The 18,576-nt window shown below is 45.7% G+C and overlaps 1 protein-coding gene across 1 annotated transcript in view; it reads left to right on the top strand.

Moving 5' to 3' along the window:
* The window catches only part of LOC144595631 (E3 SUMO-protein ligase RanBP2-like), a 61,540-nt gene that overhangs the window by 14,425 nt on the left and 28,539 nt on the right, over window positions 1-18,576 (top strand). The window contains exons 4-15 of the mRNA XM_078403211.1: window positions 2,743-2,898; window positions 3,601-3,831; window positions 4,163-4,308; window positions 6,388-6,583; window positions 6,693-6,783; window positions 8,937-9,146; window positions 9,780-9,961; window positions 10,040-10,215; window positions 10,315-10,438; window positions 16,627-16,788; window positions 17,731-17,868; window positions 17,947-18,096. Coding sequence (XP_078259337.1) covers window positions 2,743-2,898; window positions 3,601-3,831; window positions 4,163-4,308; window positions 6,388-6,583; window positions 6,693-6,783; window positions 8,937-9,146; window positions 9,780-9,961; window positions 10,040-10,215; window positions 10,315-10,438; window positions 16,627-16,788; window positions 17,731-17,868; window positions 17,947-18,096 — 1,962 coding nt within the window. The remainder of the gene's footprint in view (window positions 1-2,742; window positions 2,899-3,600; window positions 3,832-4,162; window positions 4,309-6,387; window positions 6,584-6,692; window positions 6,784-8,936; window positions 9,147-9,779; window positions 9,962-10,039; window positions 10,216-10,314; window positions 10,439-16,626; window positions 16,789-17,730; window positions 17,869-17,946; window positions 18,097-18,576) is intronic.

Here is an 18,576-nt window from a genome sequence, read left to right as displayed (position 1 = left end):
AATCACCCACAATCACCACTCTGTGCTTACTACTAATATCTGCTATCTCCTTACATATTTGCTCTTCCAATTCTCGTTCCCTATTTGGCGGTCTATAATACACCCCTATAAGTGTTGCTAAACCTTTCTCATTTCTGAGTTCCACCCAAACAGCCTCCTTAATCGAGCCTTCTAGTCTGTCCTGCCAAAGCACTGCTGTGATATCCTCCCTGACAAGCAATGCAACACCCCCACCTCTTGCCCCTCCGATTCTATCACATCTGAAACAATGAAATCCTGGAATATTTAATTGCCAATCGCAACCCTCCTGCAACCATGTTTCACTGATCGCCACAACATCATACTTCCAGATGTCAATCCAGGCTCTAAGCTCATCCACCTTTCTTACAATGCTCCTAGCATTAAAATATACACATTTAAGGGACCCATCATTTCTTATTCTCAGTTTATTTCTTTTCCCTTCTTTCTCTCCTACATATTGGGTCTGAGTGTTTCCCTTTTCTGCCTCCTGCCTCACACACTGCCTATTAGCTATCTGTGTTTGAGTCCCTCCCCCCAACCGTACTAGTTTAAAGTCTCCGCAGTTATTTTAGCAAATCTCCCCGCCAGGATATTGGTTCCCCTCGGGTTCAGATGCAACCCGTCCTTTTTGTACAGGTCATACTTCCCCCAGAAGAGGTCCCAATGATCCAGAAACTTGAAACCCTGCTCCCTGCACCAGTTCCTCAGCCACGTATTTATCCTCCACCTCACTCCATTCCTATTCTCACTATCGCGTGGCACAGGCAGTAAGCCTGAGATTATTACTTTGGAAGTCCTTTTTTTAAAACTCTCTTCCTAGCCCCCTGAATTCTCTTTTCAGGACCTCTTCCCTTATCCTACCTATATTGTTGGTACCTATATGTACCACGACCTCTGGCTCCTCTCCCTCCCCTTTCAGGATATCCTGGACACGCTCAGACACATCCCGGACACCGGCACCAGGGAGGCAAACCACCATCCGGGTCTCCCGACTGCGTCCACAGAAACGCCTATCTGACCCCCTCACTATAGAGTCCCCTATTACTACTGCTCTCCTCTTCCTTTCCCTACCCTTCTGAGCAACAGGGCCGGACTCCTTGCCGGAGGCCCGGGCACCGTCGTTGCCCCCAGGTAGGCTGTCCCCCCCAACAGTACTTAAACAGGAGTACTTATTTCCAAGGGGTACAGCCACCGGGGTACTCCCTAGTCCCTGCCTCTGTTCCTTGCCCCCCCTAACAGTGACCCACTTGTCTACCTCCCGTGGTCTAGGAGTGACCACCTCCCTGTAACTCCTATCTATAACCTCCTCACTCTCCCTGATCAGTCGGAGGTCATCAATCTGCCGCTCCAGGTTCCTAATACGGTCCCTTAGGAGCCCCATCTTGTCACACCTGGCGCAGATGTGGATGTCTGGAAGACTATCAGACTCCCAGATTCCCCACATCTGACACCCAGAACAAAAAACTGCCCTGGCAGTCATACTCTCCAAACAAAGCCCCGCGCTCGGTTACTAAACCTACCGCCCGGCCGCTACTCCAACCGCTCCAACCGCCCACCCAAAAGAACTGAGTGATCTCCTGGGAGAGGCGAACAACCGGATAAAAAACCCAGGCCAATTTGGGAAAAAATCCGGGAAATTCCTCTCCGACCCCAAGCTAGGCGATCGAAACTAGTCCGGGAGATCACACAGGTCTTACTCCTTACTATCCCCGCACAATCCCCACACACTACTTCCCAAGCAACACAGCTTGCTGCTGCTTGCTACTGCTGCTGCTTGCTGCTTGCTGCTACTGCTGCTTGCTGCTGCTGCTTGCTACCTCTGCCTTCTCCCCATATCCCTTGATTCCACTAGCCCCTAGAGCTCTATCTAACTCTCGTTTAAATTCACCCAGTGAATTGACCTCCATTGCCTTCTGTGGCAGAGAATTCCACAAATTCACAACTCTGGGTGAAAAAGTTTTTTTCTCACCTCAGTTTTAAATGGCCTCCCCTTTATTCTTAGGATGTTAACTTCCCTGGTTCTGGACTACCCTAACATTGGGAACATTTTTCCTGTATCTAGCTTGTCCAGTCCTTTCATAATTTTATATGTCTCTATAAGATCCCCTCTCATCCTTCTACACTCCAGTGAATACACGCCCAGTCTTTCCAATCTTTCCTCACATGACAGTCCCGCCATCCCGGGGATTAACCTCGTGACCCTTTGCTGCACTGCCTCAATAGCAAGGACGTGCTTCCTCAAAATAGGAGACCAAAACTGCACAATACTCCAGATGTGGTCTCACCAGGGCCCTATACAACTGCAGAAGGACCTCTTTACTCCTATACTCAAATCCTCTTGTTCTGAAGGCCAACATGCCATTAGCTTTCTTCACTGCCTGCTGTACCTGCATGCCTACTTTCAGTGACTGGTGTACAAGGCCTTGTACGGTATATTATTTGGAACCAATAGTTGTAACTGCTGGAATGACTTCCTACTTGTCACATTCAGAGTTGAAGTTCTCATATAAAGAATAATAGATTAAAAATAGCTTTGTGTTTTAAAGTTCTACTTGTTTCTTTCCCTCCTGATTTAAACCTGTTGCAAGGTTTATTTATCTGAATTTAAGGATTTGCACCTGTGCTTTCAAAAATGCTGACATCAGCAGTTTCTAACATTTTATTTATAAAGCATGGGTTGTTTTTGATTCATTTTCTTTATATTCTCGTGTCCCTTATCAGCGAGTTGTTGAACTGAACCCAGTACAGAAGGATATTATCCTGAAAGTGGCTGATTTGCTGTGCAATAATGGAAACCTTGTTGATGGAAGAGCTGACTACTGGTTGGAGAGGGCAACCAAGCATTTTCCTGGTAATAGGATAATTTATAAACTGAAGGTAAGCATTGTGCTTCTCTAAACAATGAAAGAGAATCAGAATTCAGGGGCTTTGATCCATATTTTTTTGCGGATCTCATTTGGGTGATATTTGCTTTGTTTTGTCTTCAATTATGAGTTGCTGGGTTATTCAGTATATACACATTTAAGAGGATTTATGGACAACATAGCACTCGCCATTGAGTTGGATCGGTGATCTTCCAGCAAAGAATCGATTGTCCTTTACAAAAAACAACAAAGTTTTATGTTTTATCTTTTAAGAGAAATATTTTATAACTAACTTTTCATAGTAATAGTTTTCAGATTTTCAAGTAATTTCTAGATGAAATGACTGAGTGGACAATAGTTTCACAATTTTGTGTTAACAATTATTTAATCAGTCTTAATTCTTTATAGCAGTATGGCCTTGCTTGACTGATAAGTTTTCATTGTCTTGTGTATTATTGACATTATAGGCAGCCAATTTAAAATTTCTTAAATTACTGACGATGAAGGCAATGCAATTAGTCATCTATTTTATAACCCGTAATGTATCCCCAGGCAGAATGTACACTTGATATATTTGAATGTAATTCTTCATCTTATTCCATTCTAACTAATACTGGTTTTAGATTGTGAACTCTTCTTTGTATTTATAAAAAAAACTGCACAGATAATTAGCATCTGCAATCATTTGCCTTATTTTGTTTTGTTTTTCCTGAAGGAAAAGTTACTGAGCTCAAGGGGACAATTGGACCATTCTCAACTGTTTGATCTTATTCAGTCTGAACTACATTCCAGACCAGATGATCCACATGCTAATATACGTTTGGTAGAATTCTACTGTTCTTTTGGGAACCTTGAAGAGGCAGTAAATTTCTGCATGAATACGGAGAAAAGAAGAGTTCTCTCCAGAAGTCTGGAATGGAACACTTGTCTGGTACAAACATTGAAGGTATCCTTAATGTTCTCATTTTTTCGGGAGATCATCCAGACAGTATTTTTTCTGTGTGATATAAATCTTTTTCTCAATTTTGACATTTTTAATGAAAGCCTTTAAAAATTATTGATGGTTCAAAAATTGGCCACGGTAGCTGACGATACTATACCAAATGCTTTCCCTTTGTAAACATTAGTGAATAGAAAACTCAGGAAAGCAACAAAAATCCTGAGATCCTTTCTTCTGTTCCATCTGAATGTTGGTATGCAATACAGTATTAGAAAATGTAATGTTTTTGCATTACAGACTTTGTATTTGTCTAAATCTTTTTTTTTGTATTCTGCAGAGATATCTGAGTTCATCAAATGGCGCAGGAGTTGATAAAAATAGATGGCGATCAATACAGAGGGAGTTGCTCCTAGCTTCCTCTAATCTTATGTTTTTGACATTATCAAACAGAGATGTACAAGATTCTATAGATGCTCTAATAAGGTAATCTTTTATAAGTTTCGCACGAAAATTCATTCGAGAATGATTTCATGAGTAATCACCAAAGCGATAAGTTTCATCAGCTTTTGACTGGAGCACTTTCTGGTCTTGCTGTTTTTTCCCCCACTGGGAATTTACAAGCTATAGTGTAGCAAAGTGTGGAGTCATGCATTTTGGTAGTAGGAATAGACTATTTTCTAAATGGGGTGAGAATCCAGAAATCAGAGGTGCAAAGGGACTTGGGAGTGCTGGTGCAGGATTCCCCAAAAGTTAATCTGCAAGTCAAATCGGTAGTAAAGAAAGCAAATGCTAGAGTAGGAGCCATTTATGTTTAGACTAGCTAACTACTGTTGGCATATTATATTATTTTGTCTAGATATATCTTGCCATTTTATTTTGAACACTAGGGGGCGGTCATTAGATGCACAGGGTGGTGTGTATATATATGGACATAAAGGACGGAGTGCCTGACACAGGGAGTGAGAGCATACAGTTCTCACCAGACCTGGACAAACCAACGACTGGACAGACCTGGGACCAGACCAGGGACAGAGCAGCCAGCTAAGACTTGTATGCAAAATAAATAAAGCCTGCTATGTTCCTCTCCTTGTTTGTACAACTACTTCAATAAAAAACTAATTAAACTGGAACTAACGACTGGAAGATCCGTTCTGTTGGGTCTGCGTAAGATCACTCCTACTCCCTGTGTAGTAATGTCAATTGGAAAATAAGTTATTGGAAAAGTCGGAAAGTTGCCATTACAGCATAGCATTTTTTTCAAGCGGGCTTGTATACAAAAGCAGGCATGTAATGGCGAGTATAAGGCGCTGGTAAGGCTGCATTTGGAATGTTGTGAGCAATTTTGGGCGCCATATCTGAGGATGGATGTGCTGGCTCTGGAGAATATCCAAAAGAGGTTTACAAGAAAGATCCCAGGAAGGAGTAGGTTAACCTATGGTGAGCCTTTGCTGGCACTGGGCCTGTACTCGATGGAGTTTAGAAGAATGAGGGGGGGACCTCATTGAAACATACAGAATAGTGAAAGGCTTGGATGGAGTGGATGTGGAGAGGATGTTTCCACGAGTGGGAGAGTCTAGGACGAGAGGTCATAGCCTCAAAATTAAAAGATGTTCTTTTAGGAAGGAGGAGGAGAAATTTCTTTAGTCAGAGGGTGGTGAATCTGTGGATTTTTTTGTCACAGAAAGCTGTGGAGGCCAAGTCAGTGGATATTTTTAAGGCAGAGATAGATAGATTCTTGATTAGTACGGGTGTCAGGTTATGGGGAGAAGGCAGGAGAATGGGGTTAGGAGGGAGAGATAGATCAGCCATAATTGAATGGCAGAGTAGACACGGGCTGAATGGCCTAATTCTACTGCTATTCCTTATGCCAAACTCTTCCGTAAAGGGCAGGAGAGGCAGATGCATGATAGCATATTGCCCTGCTGAGTTTAAATTAGTATTTGAACCTTGGATTTTGCTCATGCTTCCACAAAGGATCTTGCACATTTATAATTCTTTTAACATAGAAAAATGCCTGAGTTGCTTTGAGTGGGATTGATTAGGCACTGATTAGAAATTTGGAAAAGGTTAAAAGCAGCCAAAAATTTAAAAGAGACACTGAGTATAGGAGAGGTTTTCGAGAAATAATTAATACAGCAAATTAATCTTAGTTAATTATTGTTCTTTATTTAGTTCTCTCGGGTAATTTCATAATGAAATTACTTTAGGCTGTGTTTTTGTCAAATTACTTCAATCATTAGCAATACATGTGTAATCATGAAGTTAATAAACTGCAATTTGTGCAAATATATTTTTTGATCCAGTGAGAAAGGAGTTAAATGCATTCATTCAGTAGTGTGGGTATCCCAATGGAGATGGTTAAAGTTAATGTATTTCATCTGATCTGGATGAGATAATACAATTTGGGGAGCCAAGCCTGGGATTGTTTATGCCGATTTCAAGCCCAAGCTGTTTATTGATTTATGAGTCGGGATTTGAGGGTCTCAATTGTAGAAACTGTTTATCATGTTACCCGTTGAGGAAAACATGCCAACTCCATGCTCTCTATATATTTTATTTCAGTTTTGATCATACAATGCACATTACAAAATCGTACATTACCACAACTATGGATGACCTTTCTGCTGCTTTCACGGAAATAAGAGGACATCTCTATTTGCATGCTGGAACGCTACTTCTTAAGATGGCTCAACAGAATGAGATCCAGTGGAAAGCAATTGTAGATCTTGCTGCACTGTGCTATCTGATTGCCTATCAGGTAGATTTCTCCAGAGTTTGAAAGGGCTTGAACCATTGACTTAAAGGTTCTGTTACTGCCTATCTTTATAATATTGCTGTAATATGAATGTATGTATATTAAATTGCAGGTTCCAAGACCCAAGATGAAATCTATGAAAGCACAAGAGATAAGCAACGATTTGCTGAACTGGTTAGCGTCAGACAGGCAAAGTCAATCAGGTAATCCACTTCAAGAAATGTTTTGTATGGTGCCATTTGCAACCTTTTGGATATTCCAAATCTGCAGGCAATGATGACTTTATGAAAAGTAGTTGCTGTTTGTCTTGGATACTGAACTACCAACCAGTATACAGAAAATAAAAATGACCATGTAATCTCATCGTTGCTTGTTGGTTTAATAATAGCTAAGGCATGGATTAATTCCTGCAATCTTAAAATCTTGTCGGACTTTACAATAAATATTACATTCAGTTCCATCACATATACCATTGGTGTTTAGAGTGCCCATGCACTACAATAATTTGGGTAATGGAAATCTGCCCTCAAAACACATCATATATTTTGCACTCACTGATTTTGCTTTTTAACACTTTGGCTTTGATAATAACCCTCTATCTTGAGATATTTTTCCCTTGCCAGGTCTTATTTGTTGGTGCACTCTTTTTATACACTGTCCATTCCTGTTAAAATTAGATGTTCTTGTCCCATCCTTTTCCTTCATTGGCTCTGTAGATGGCTTTGTTCTCTGTAGTGTCTTTACATTCTAGATTTTCTTCCACATGACCCCCCACTTCTCTCCCCACCACTATTTTCTTTCTCCTGTTTATGCAATTTGCCTGAACTCTGTGATTCTAATGTAGTCCAACAGCTTTTTTCCCAGCACCGATGCCCTTGCCCTTCACCTTTTCCACTCACCAATCTGAGCCATGTTAATCTCCCTGACCGTGTCAACATTTCGCAAAATTGCCTGTGTCTCAGGTAATAGCCATACACAACAGAAACTGGCCCAATTACCCAATTTGCACTTGCCAACCCATGTGCCCCATGTGCACTCGTTCCACCTGACCTCATTTGGCCCATATATCCCTGTACACCTTTCCTATCCATGTAACTGTCCAAATGTATTTTAAATGCCGCTATAGTACCTGCCTCCTCTGGCAGCTCATTTTGTTTATACCTACCACCCTCTGTGTGGAAAACCCCAGGTTCCTATTAAATCTTCCCCCTCTTACCTTAAACCAGTGTCCCCACATTCTTGGTTCTCCTAGTCTGGGTAAGACTGTGCCCAAGCTGTTCCCCTCATGATCTTATACACCTCTACACGATCGCCCTTCAACCTCGTGGTTCATGGAATAAAGTCTTAGCCTGCCCAACCACTCCCTATAGCTCAGGCCCTTGGGTCCTGGCAACATCCTTGTAAATCTTCTCTGCACACTTTCCAGCTTAATAACATCCTTCCTACAGTAGGGTGACCAAAACTGAACACACTACTCCAAATGCGGGCTAACCAAAACCCTGTAACATAACATCCCAACTTCTATGCTCAATAGCCCCTTACTGATGAAGGCCAATGTGAGTTTCAGGACACTACGTACCTGCACTCCTAGATCGCTCCACTCCACAACACTTCCCAAGGCAATGTCATTTACAGTGAAGGTCCTGCTCGGATTTGACTTCCCAAAATGCAACACCTCGCACTTATCTGCATTAAACTCCATTAACCCAACTGATCAAGATCTTGCTGAAGTTTTCGATAACTATCTTTTCTATCTACAGTACTTTAGTGTCATCTGCAAATTTACTAACCATGTTTTCTGCATTCTCATCCATGGCTTCCAGCTGAATTCCAAGTGGCAAGCTATCTTTGCTCATCCCAAGGGGATACTGAATCACTGGCAATCCAAGCACATTGAAAATTGTGTGAGAATTGAAAGATTGGTGTGTAATTCTGTTTCTTCATTTAGTGCCTGGCTGCTCAAATACTGAGTAGAAACATTTATGTAATCTTGGGGATATCTGTTGGGTCCATGGCAACTGGAATCCGTGCCCTATTTTGAAGCACTGCCATCACATCTCATTTTCAAACTCTCGGTCTGTTTCAGCTCTTTTAAAACTGAACGCTAAAGGATAGTATAGCACACTCTCAGTACTCGGCTATGTTAGTTAATTATTATATTCCAGTCTGGCGGAACCTTGATTTTACAGCTATTGATCAAGCAAAAATAGTATCAATTGAGCCAGAGTCGATGTTAATGCTGTTTTCCTTGATTTTATTTTCAGTACAACCTGGTGTTCTTTGTACATAAGTTTATTGCTATTTTTTACTTCACATTCTTGTAACTTCTTAACAAAACAATATTCCTTTTGTGCAGGTCACATGTTAATTAACTTAATGAAGGGAAAGCCTAACTTTCACAAAGAAGTGGTGGAAACCTTTGCAAACAAAAGTGGCCAAACTGCATTGATTGAAACATTGTTTGGAAGTCTGATGAATTCTGAAAGGTCTTTTCTGGTCAATGATGACATACGAGATGTTGCAGGAAAACAACCAGATGCAAATGATCTTGCAATATGGGATGATGGTAAGAAACGTTCTAAGATTTGAAATGTTGCAGCACTTTATCTACAGTAATGACCAGTGTTGTTTGCCTATCCAATTTTGATTTTACCGATTAGTTGCAAAGAACCTGGTGGCTGGGGTAGTTGTCATGATTTTTTTTCCCCTTTCTGAAATAAAGGAGTTGCAAAATAAATTACACACGTATGATGGGGGGAAACTTTCTCTAGTATGGGTGGCACGGCGCCAGAGACCTGGGTTTGATCCTGACTAGAGGTGCTGTCTGTACGGAGTTTGTGTATTCTCCCTGTGATCGCGTGGGTTTCTCCGGGTGCTCCGGTTTCCTCCCACATTCCAAAGACGTGCAGGTTTGTAGGTTAATTGGCTTTGGGAAGAATTCGTAAATTGTCCCTCGTGTGTAGGACAGTGCTCATGGACGAGGATCTCTGGTCGGCGTGGACTCGGACCGAAGGCCCTATTTCTGCACTGTTTCTAAACTAAAGCTAAAAACTAAAGTCAATGCTACATCAGGCTTTGCAGACGATAAATTACAGTTTGGGTTAGCACATAATTAGGGTGTATTTTTGTTATGTCTAAATCATAGAGTACATTAATGTAATTCTCAGTTAAAACTAGTTTTGTAATCTACCCTTTTTAGGTTGCGTTAAGTTCCATGGTGGAAATTTTCAGCACCTTGTCTGGCTTGGTTTGCAGCAGTTTTCAACACCACAGTTGCCTGTAGTCCGGAATTGGCTAAAGCAGCTATTTCCTAGATTGCCCCAGGAAACATCACGGCTTGACACAAATGCTCCTGAGACCATTTGCATTTTGGATCTTGAGGTATGATTTTAAAAAACGATGCTCATTTTTAAGGTGTTACTAAAAATGGATGTCACTGATGTAATAAAATATTTTCAGGTTTTTCTTCTTGGAGTGATATATTCAAGTCATACACAGTTACAAGATAAATCAGCTCATCACTACAATCTACACCAACCAAAGTACCTGCCACTATCAATTAGTAAACTGCTCTATACAGAGCGACAAAGGGCCTGGTGGGATGCCGTTTACAGCCTTATCTACAAAAAAGCACAGTAAATATTCCATTCCTTTTATAATTAATTGAAGATTTTTGTTTGAACAATTATTTTGCGTTATTGAGACAAATTTTATTGTATTATCTTTCTTTTTAGACCAGGTACATCAGTTAAACTAAGACTCTTAATCCAGCGTGAGCTTGGTACCCTGAGAGCATTAGAAAAACATGGTCTTCAACCTGCCCTAATTATACACTGGGCACAAAGCTTAGTCAACACCGTAAGTCTTAATTGGTGTACTTTTTGTAAAATGTTAATTCGGATTTTGTTGTACCGTTATATGGAATGATGAATGTAATGCATTTAATTCTGTTAAAATAGAAACATTACATTTATTTACTACCCTCAACATAGTTATAAAACCTAAAGCTTTTCAAAAGAAAAAGACATTTATGAATTGTTGTCACCTTGATCTGCCAAACCGCTTACTGCTCCCAGCTCATCTTCTTTCAAGCAAATAAATCTAGTGGTTTTGTTTTTCATTGATGGTCAACTAATGAGAATAACTCCTTGTCTCCACCAAAAGTGTATTCAGCACTTGGACTTCAATATCACTGAGGTTGAGTCTGTGGCGGTCCCTGGATATTAGGCCACTCCTAGGGTCAGTCCCCTCGGCACTTGACGGACAGGGACGTTGGACTGCCCACAGGCTACGGGGTTTCTACCCAGGGCTTTTTGGGGAGTGTTCATCCCTTTGGTGGAACTCGTGAGTGGATGCTCACAACCTGCATTAAAGAACTTTCTAAACCTGCCTGGCGTCCAGCCTATTTCTGGCCACGTCCAGTCCACTATATTGGTGACCCCGATGTTCATCGCGCGTCGTGATGGACCAGAACAATGCACAACCCGGTCCCGCCGACCTCAAAGCCGTCGCGCTAAAGCTCCCGACTTTGTGGACCGAAGAGCCTGATGTCTGGTTCCAGCAGGCAGAGGCACAGTTTGCTGTGCGGGGCATGACGGTGAATGAAACCAAATATTTCTACATCGTCGGCGCTCAGGACCAGGTGACAGCGAGGCGAGTTAAACCTTACCTCCGTGCCCCCCCCCCCCGGCAGATAACAAATATGCGGGCCTCAAGGCCCTGCTCATCAGGAGGTTTGGCCTTAGCGACTCCAAGCAGGCAACTCGGATTCTGCGTATGGAGGGCCTCGGTGACCGCCGGCCGTTGGCCCTCCTGGAGGACATGCTTGCCCTTATGGGCGACCATGAGCCCTGTTTCTCATTCAAACATGCTTGCCATCGGCAGCTCCCAGCCGACATCCGCCTGCAGCTCGCCAGCGATCCCTTCAACGCGGAGGCGCTGGGCGAGCACGCTGACCAGCTGTGGATGGCCCGTCAGGAGGAGCTGGAAGCGCTGGCTGTTCTCTCCATGGCGTTGGCAGGCGCACCGCAGGTCGGGGCTCCGACCGCGTCTCAGGGCGACCTCCGCGGCGAAATCCGGCCACCTTCAGATACTCCGGTGCAGGCATGTCGTCCCCGCACTGCCCACCGGCAGTTCCTTCCGACGCCAGCAGAGGTCGCTGGTAGTCGGCCCAGTCAGCACCACCTCCTATAACGCTGGAGGCCACCAGAGGTCACTGGTGGTCGGCCCAGTCAGCGCCATCGCCTATACCACCAGCAGAGGGGGCTGGTGTTATTATCACCGCCACTGGGGACCAGCAACCAAGCAATGTCACCCGCCTTGTGCCTTCCCGGGAAACGTAGGGGCTGGCCGTCAGTGATTCCTTCGGCGGCCGGCCAGATCCATCGCGTATTCGCTCGGGATCGTCGCACTGGGGGTGGGTTCCTCGTGGACACCGGAGCGTCCTGCCTCCTTCCATCGCCGACATCCGTGCGGGCAAATGCGGCCCCCTCCTCACTGCGGTGAACAGGTGCCCTATCAGTACTTACGGGGTCCGCACGCTTGCCCTCAACTTCGGCCAGAGCTGGTTTTCGTGAGGGTTTGTCATTGCCTGGTGCACACCAGCACGCTCCACGTTGGACCCCTGTCGTCCATGGATGCGACTTACGCGCGCATCCTGGCGGATTTCCCGGACATCTTCGAACCCCACTTCCGCTCCTCCGCCCCAAGCATGGGGTGGAGCACCACATTCCTACGACCGGGCGTCTTGCACCGGACAAGCTCCGTCAATGATCTCCTCCGAGGAGTTCCGCCGGATGGGGTCGATGGGCATCGTGTGCCCCTCCGATAGCCCATGGGCTATGTCACTGCTCCACATGGTCCCCAAGGCGGACGGGGGTGGTGCCCGTGTGGGGACTACCGTCGCCTGAATGATGCGACTGTCGCCGACAGGTACCCGGTCCCGCACATCCAGGACTTCAATGCCCACCTGGCCGGAGCATCGGTGTTCTCCAAGGTGGACCTTGTATGTGGGTACAATCAAATTCCGGTCCACCCTGACGACATCCCCAAGACATCCATTATTACACCGTTCGGGCTGTTTGAATTCTTGAGGATGCCGTTCGGGTTGAAGAACGTCGCAAAGGCCTTCCAACGGCTTATGGACAGTGTGTGCCATGGCCTGGACTTTGTATTCGTGTATTTGGACGACGTACTCGTGGCCAGCCGCTCGTGGCAGGAGCACTGCACTCACCTCCGCCAACTGTGTCAGCGCCTCAGCACATATGGGTTGTCTGTTAACATGTCCAAGTGCCGTTTCGAGGTGACGGCCATCGACTTCCTCGGCCACCGCGTGACCCCACAAGGGGTGGTACCTCTGCCAGCCAGGGTGGATGCTGTCCGCCGCTTCCCCGACCACCGTTAGGGCCTCCAAGAATTCGTAGGGATGGTCTCTTTTTATCACTGCTTCTTGCCGGCAGTACCAGGAATCATGCGCCCGCTTTTCCACCTGATGACTGGTCGTCACAAGGAGGTCGAGTGATCCAACGAAGCAGTAGCTGCGTTCGAGCATGCCAAGGAGGCCCTGGCCGGGGCCACGATGCTCGTCCATCCAAGGGAGGATGCCCCAACCGCCCTCTCAGTGGACGCTTCCAGTGGCGGTCGGGGCGGTGCTGGAGCAGATCATTGACGGGTGCTGGCGGCCGCTCACCTTTTTCATCAGGCACCCCAGTGGCACTCAACGACGTCACAGCACTTTTGATCCTGAGCTCCTCACCCTCTACCTCGCTGTATGCCACTTTCAGTACTTCCTGGAGGGGAGGCTCTTCCCTGCCTTCACGGATCACAAGCCGCTTACCTTTGCATTACCTTCGCCAAGGTTTCAGATTCGTGGTCTGCGCGGCAGCAGAGACAGTTGGCGTACGTGTCGGAGTACACCACCTCAATCCGTTTCGTGGAGGGTAAATACAACAGAGTGGCCGACACCTTATCTAGACCTGTGGTCCACGCCGTTCTCCAAGCGGCCGGCGGTATTGATTATTCCGCCCTGGCAGCTGCACAGCTGGTAGATGAGGAAAGGGCGACCTATCGCACGGCAGGTTCGGACCTGCAACTGGACGTTGTCTGTGGGCGCAACGCTGCTGTGCAACACCTCCACTGGCCTGCTGCGGCCCATCGTTCCCGTTGCCTGGCGGTGCAGGGTGTTCGAGGTGCTCCACGGGCTTGCCCATCCCTCCATTCGGGCGACGTCGGCCCTCGTAGCCTGCCGCTTCATTTGGCACGGGCTGCGCAAGCAGGTTGCACATTGGGCACGCACCTGCATCTCATGCCAGACCGCCAATGTCCAGCGGTACGTGCGTCTGCCGCTGTAGGGGTTCGGCGACCCTCGGCAGTGGTTCGACCACATTCACGTGGACATCGTGGGGCCGCTGCCGCCATCCCGGGGCATGACCCACCTCTTCACCGTGGTCGACCGCTTCACACGGTGGCCTGAGGCTATTCCGCTGGCAGACACCTCGACAGCCACCTGCTCGGGCCTTGGCGGCGCACTGGATCGCCCGGTTCTGGGTGCCGCTGGACATAACGTCCGACCGAGGGCCTCAGTGTACGTCGGAACTGTGGTCGGCCACGGCACGCCTCCTGGGAGTCCGCCTACACCACACTACGGCGTATCATCCATAGGCAAACGGCCTGGTGGAACGGTTTCACCGCTGGCTGAAGGCTGCCCTGAAGGCACGGCTCACTGACCCAGACTGGGTGAACGCCCTGCCGTGGGTTTTGCTTGGCATCCGCACCGCACCCAAAGTGGACTTGGCCGCCTCCTCCGCCGAGTTGGTGTATGGGGCCCCGTTAACGGTTCCCGGGGAGTTCATCCCACCGGCACAGGGCACAGGGAGCAGCCTTCGGACGCCCTGCAACGTCTTCGGCAGACGGTGGGCAGGCTGGCACCTGTGCCCACGTCTCGTCATGGGACCTTCCAACCACACGTTTCTCCTGCTCTGGAGGACTGCCAGTTCGTTTTCCTGCGCAGGGACGCTTATCGGACACCTCTCCAGCGGCCGTACGAGGGCCCCTTCCGGGTCCTGCAACACGGCTCGTCCACATTCTTCCTGGACATGCGGGGTCGAAGTGAGACCGTTTCGGTTGCGCGGCTGAAGCCAGCGCATGTTGACATTGATCGGCCGGTGCTGGTTGCCCGGCCCCGCCTGCGAGGTCGCCCTCCGTCTAGGTTACCTCCTTCAGTGTCTGCTCTGTCCCCTCCACCTGTCGGTTGGCCAGTTCCTGCAGCGGGCATGCTGCGCACCCGGGCTGGTCGCCTCGTGCGCCCTCCTGTCTATTTCTTACCTCCGGTTCTTGGGGGGGGGGGGGGGGGGTTGTCCTGTGGCAGTCCCTGGATATTAGGCCACTCCTAGGGTCAGTCCCTTTGGCACGTGACGGAGAGGGACGAGGGACTGCCCACAGGCCACGGGGTTTCTACCCATGGCTTTTGGGGGAGTGTTCATCCCTTCGGTGGAACTCGTTGTGAGTGGATGCTCACAACGTGCATTAAAAAAACTTTCTAAACCTGCCTGGCGTCCAGCCTATTTCTGGCCACATCCAGGCCACTTCAAGTCCATCATTTAACCGTTTTACTGCTTTTCTTTACATGTGCTCATTAACTGCATCCGCACTCTGCATAGCCATCCTGTCCTCAAAATAAACTTATATCTCTCCTTGGCTGGATCTTTCTAGATTCCCCTCAAGGCCTCTCTATCTTTATCCTATCCATAATATGTCTGTGGCTTTTTTAGTTATAAAACGTTCCTTTTCTCGTGCCTGCAGATCAATGTTATAAATGGCTTTCAACTTAAAAAAAATATTATCCTTGCCCCTTTAACATGAGTGTAATGGTACAAACCGGGTCTTGAGGTATTGTGTCAATAGTGCAGAAAGAATACTTTGATATTGTAAAGATAAAAATGATACATTTTATGAAAGCATCAATAAAAGTAACAATTTTCACGCGCTTCTGCCTGCTGGAGATTTGTATACAAGTGCAGTTGCGTCACAGGATGTATTTACATAATCAATAAGTCAGTGCCTCTTTCGAAATCTGAATGCAGTCAGTTATATTTAAATGTCAGCTATACTCCTTGATACTGAAAACCAGGATGATTCATTACATCAGGCACAGAGGTAGTCTCGATTTGTCTCTGGGCAGAACACGTTTACTATATCTTATTGTGTTCTTGTCGCTGTTTGTTTTCCCAAATGAGCTAACTCGTCTATCATGGGAGTTATCATATCATCATATCATATATATACAGCCGGAAACAGGCCTTTTCGGCCCTCCAAGTCCGTGCCGCCCAGCGATCCCCGTACATTAACACTATCCTACACCCACTAGGGACAATTTTTACATTTTACCCAGCCAATTAACCTACATACCTGTACGTCTTTGGAGTGTGGGAGGAAACCGAAGATCTCGGAGAAAACCCACGCAGGTCACGGGGAGAACGTACAAACTCCTTACAGTGTAGCACCCGTAGTCAGGAGCGAACCTGAGTCTCCGGCGCTTCATTCGCTGTAAAGCAGCAACTCTACCGCTGCGCCACCGTGCCGCCCTTTTGTTAGCAGATAACACGATTTTTGCTCTAAAGTATGTTTTTAACCTTTACAATGGTTGACTCTTGTCTCGCCAATAAACCTGACCTGAACCCCTCCAATTTCAAACAGCAGTGCCTGATAGCCCTCTACCCTCATGTTTATTATATTGTTGCTCTGAAATGCACAGCAATTTTCTGTTTGACTACTCATTCTTTTTCCCCTCGCCCTTCCCCACTACTAGAAGCCTTAATCAAAATTACATGCATCAGACTGTAATTATGATGGAAAGACCGAAAACATACCTCTCCCCTGAGGCACTCGCGATCCATTCCATTGGTCATGACAATTGTATTCTCTTTCAACCAGACTGCCTGAAATCTGTTTTTTTTGTTTGCTAACGCATTTAGTGCTTTGTTTGGTAAGTCATTAACTCTTTGGGAATACTACTACACAACCTAAAGCTTTTTATTTTTTTTGTACAGGGAAATCGATTGAATTCATATTATGACCAGAAGGAATACATTGGACGGAGTGTATTCTATTGGAAGAAAGTTCAGCCATTACTACAGAGCATCAGGAAGAAAAGGAGCATTCATGAACCTATTGACCCATTGTTTATGCATTTCCATAGTAAGGAAATTAAGGTATACATCCAGATTCTTACTTCATCTCAGAATTGAAATGTCTCAGATAACTTGTGATGTAACTTGACAATTTCTTAAATGTAGAAGCTTTGATTAAGTTTGGAAATGAGGTAATCACTGTGGCCCCACATCATCAAGTATACAACATTCTATTGCTCTTTTGCTTCACTGAGATTCTCCTATCTTTTCCTAACAATTATGTATTGAGTTGAGAGTCAATGGCGTTTTGTTTTCATTGCTCCCGAAATAGGAGAATGAAATTCCAACGATAGACACAAAAAGCTGGAGTAACTCAGCGGGCCAGGCAGCATCACTGGAGAAAGGGAATAGGTGGCGTTTCGGGTCGAGACCCATCTTCAGACTGCTTTTATAAAAGTGGTGGGAGTTGAAGGAGAAGTTGTTGAGAGTGAGGACCAGCTCTGTTAGGCAGAGGAGAGTGTTAGTAGAGGCAAATTGCTGGTTCTGTGTTCGAGGAAGAAACAGAGGGCTTCAAATCCTTCCAGGTGGGGGATGGAGGTGTTTCTGATATTAATGCCTCAAAAGACAGGTCTCAAATGAAGAAACCTGTTAAAGCTATGTTTATATGATTTGTTTTATTTGCTTGATTCTATTTCTATTGGGGGGGGGTTGAAATTCCACTTCGGTTTAGATTATATCAATCATCACGTTTCCTCTGAAACATCTTTTTGTGGAAGATTTAGTTACGGATTAAATATTGATACCTTGCTCCTGAAATACTTGGATATGATCTTCCCTTTTGCAGCTGTTATTTTAAATGTTTTTGAAACAGGGTGGTGAGTTCCTGCAATGTAATCTGGATTTCAGTTACAATGATGGACATTCATAAAGGAAATTTTAATGTAAAAATTAAACTGTGATGGAGTGTTAGATACTGTCATAGCTATTGGCAATGTGTAAATTAAGGCTGTATGTTTATTCTAGGTTGATGACGTTAACAATTATGAAAGGCAAGCAGAAATTGCATTTGCCTTGCTTAATGTAGTTGATGGAAAAACTGATGAGGCGATTGTTGCTTTTGAGTCCATCAATAACATCACTGCACATTGGCATCTTGCTATGGTAAGTGATGGATTTATCTATTTTATTTATAAATATGACTGCAAGTGCTGGTATAATTAGGATTTTACTGTTTTTTAGATATTTCACCGAAGATCTGAAGAGTATGAAAATGGTGATGGGATGACACCAGATGAACAAGAAGAATGTAAAAATTGTTTAATTAGGAGCAAAGAATATCTGGAAAAGGTCCTGAACGAAACCGAAACTAACATAGCGGCTATTGACAGTGTAAGTATCCATTGATTAAGATAATTATTTTTATTACATTTCAGAGATGAACGATCACATTATATAGGGTTTTGTATTGTGCTAACGAACAAGGAGATTCACTCTCTGCTAAAGTCAACTTTGAGACTTTCAAGAAAGATGACTCTGTAGTGGGTGCGGTCACCGCAGTAATCAGGCCAGACGCCAGGTGAGTAATTAATAACTTTATTACTTGTGGTATCAAACACCGCACTCAAGAAGAACGTGAGTCGACACACCCAAACCCTTTATAGTCCCAGACCACCTGACCCAAGGGGACTGACCCAGGAAGTGACCTAATCCCTCCCGTCCACTGAGTGCCGAGTGGAATGACCAAGGGAGTGGCCTAGCCCCCGGGTGCCGCCACAGGACCCCCCCCCAAGAACCGAAGGCACGAAACGGACAGGGGGACGGACGAAACGGCCATCCCGTGTGCGCGCCACGGCGGGCGCAGGAAGCAGA

This window comes from Rhinoraja longicauda, chromosome 7, assembly GCF_053455715.1.
Source record: "Rhinoraja longicauda isolate Sanriku21f chromosome 7, sRhiLon1.1, whole genome shotgun sequence".
Classification (NCBI taxonomy): Eukaryota; Metazoa; Chordata; class Chondrichthyes; order Rajiformes; family Arhynchobatidae; genus Rhinoraja; species Rhinoraja longicauda.
This window is presented reverse-complemented; position numbering and strand designations above follow the sequence as displayed.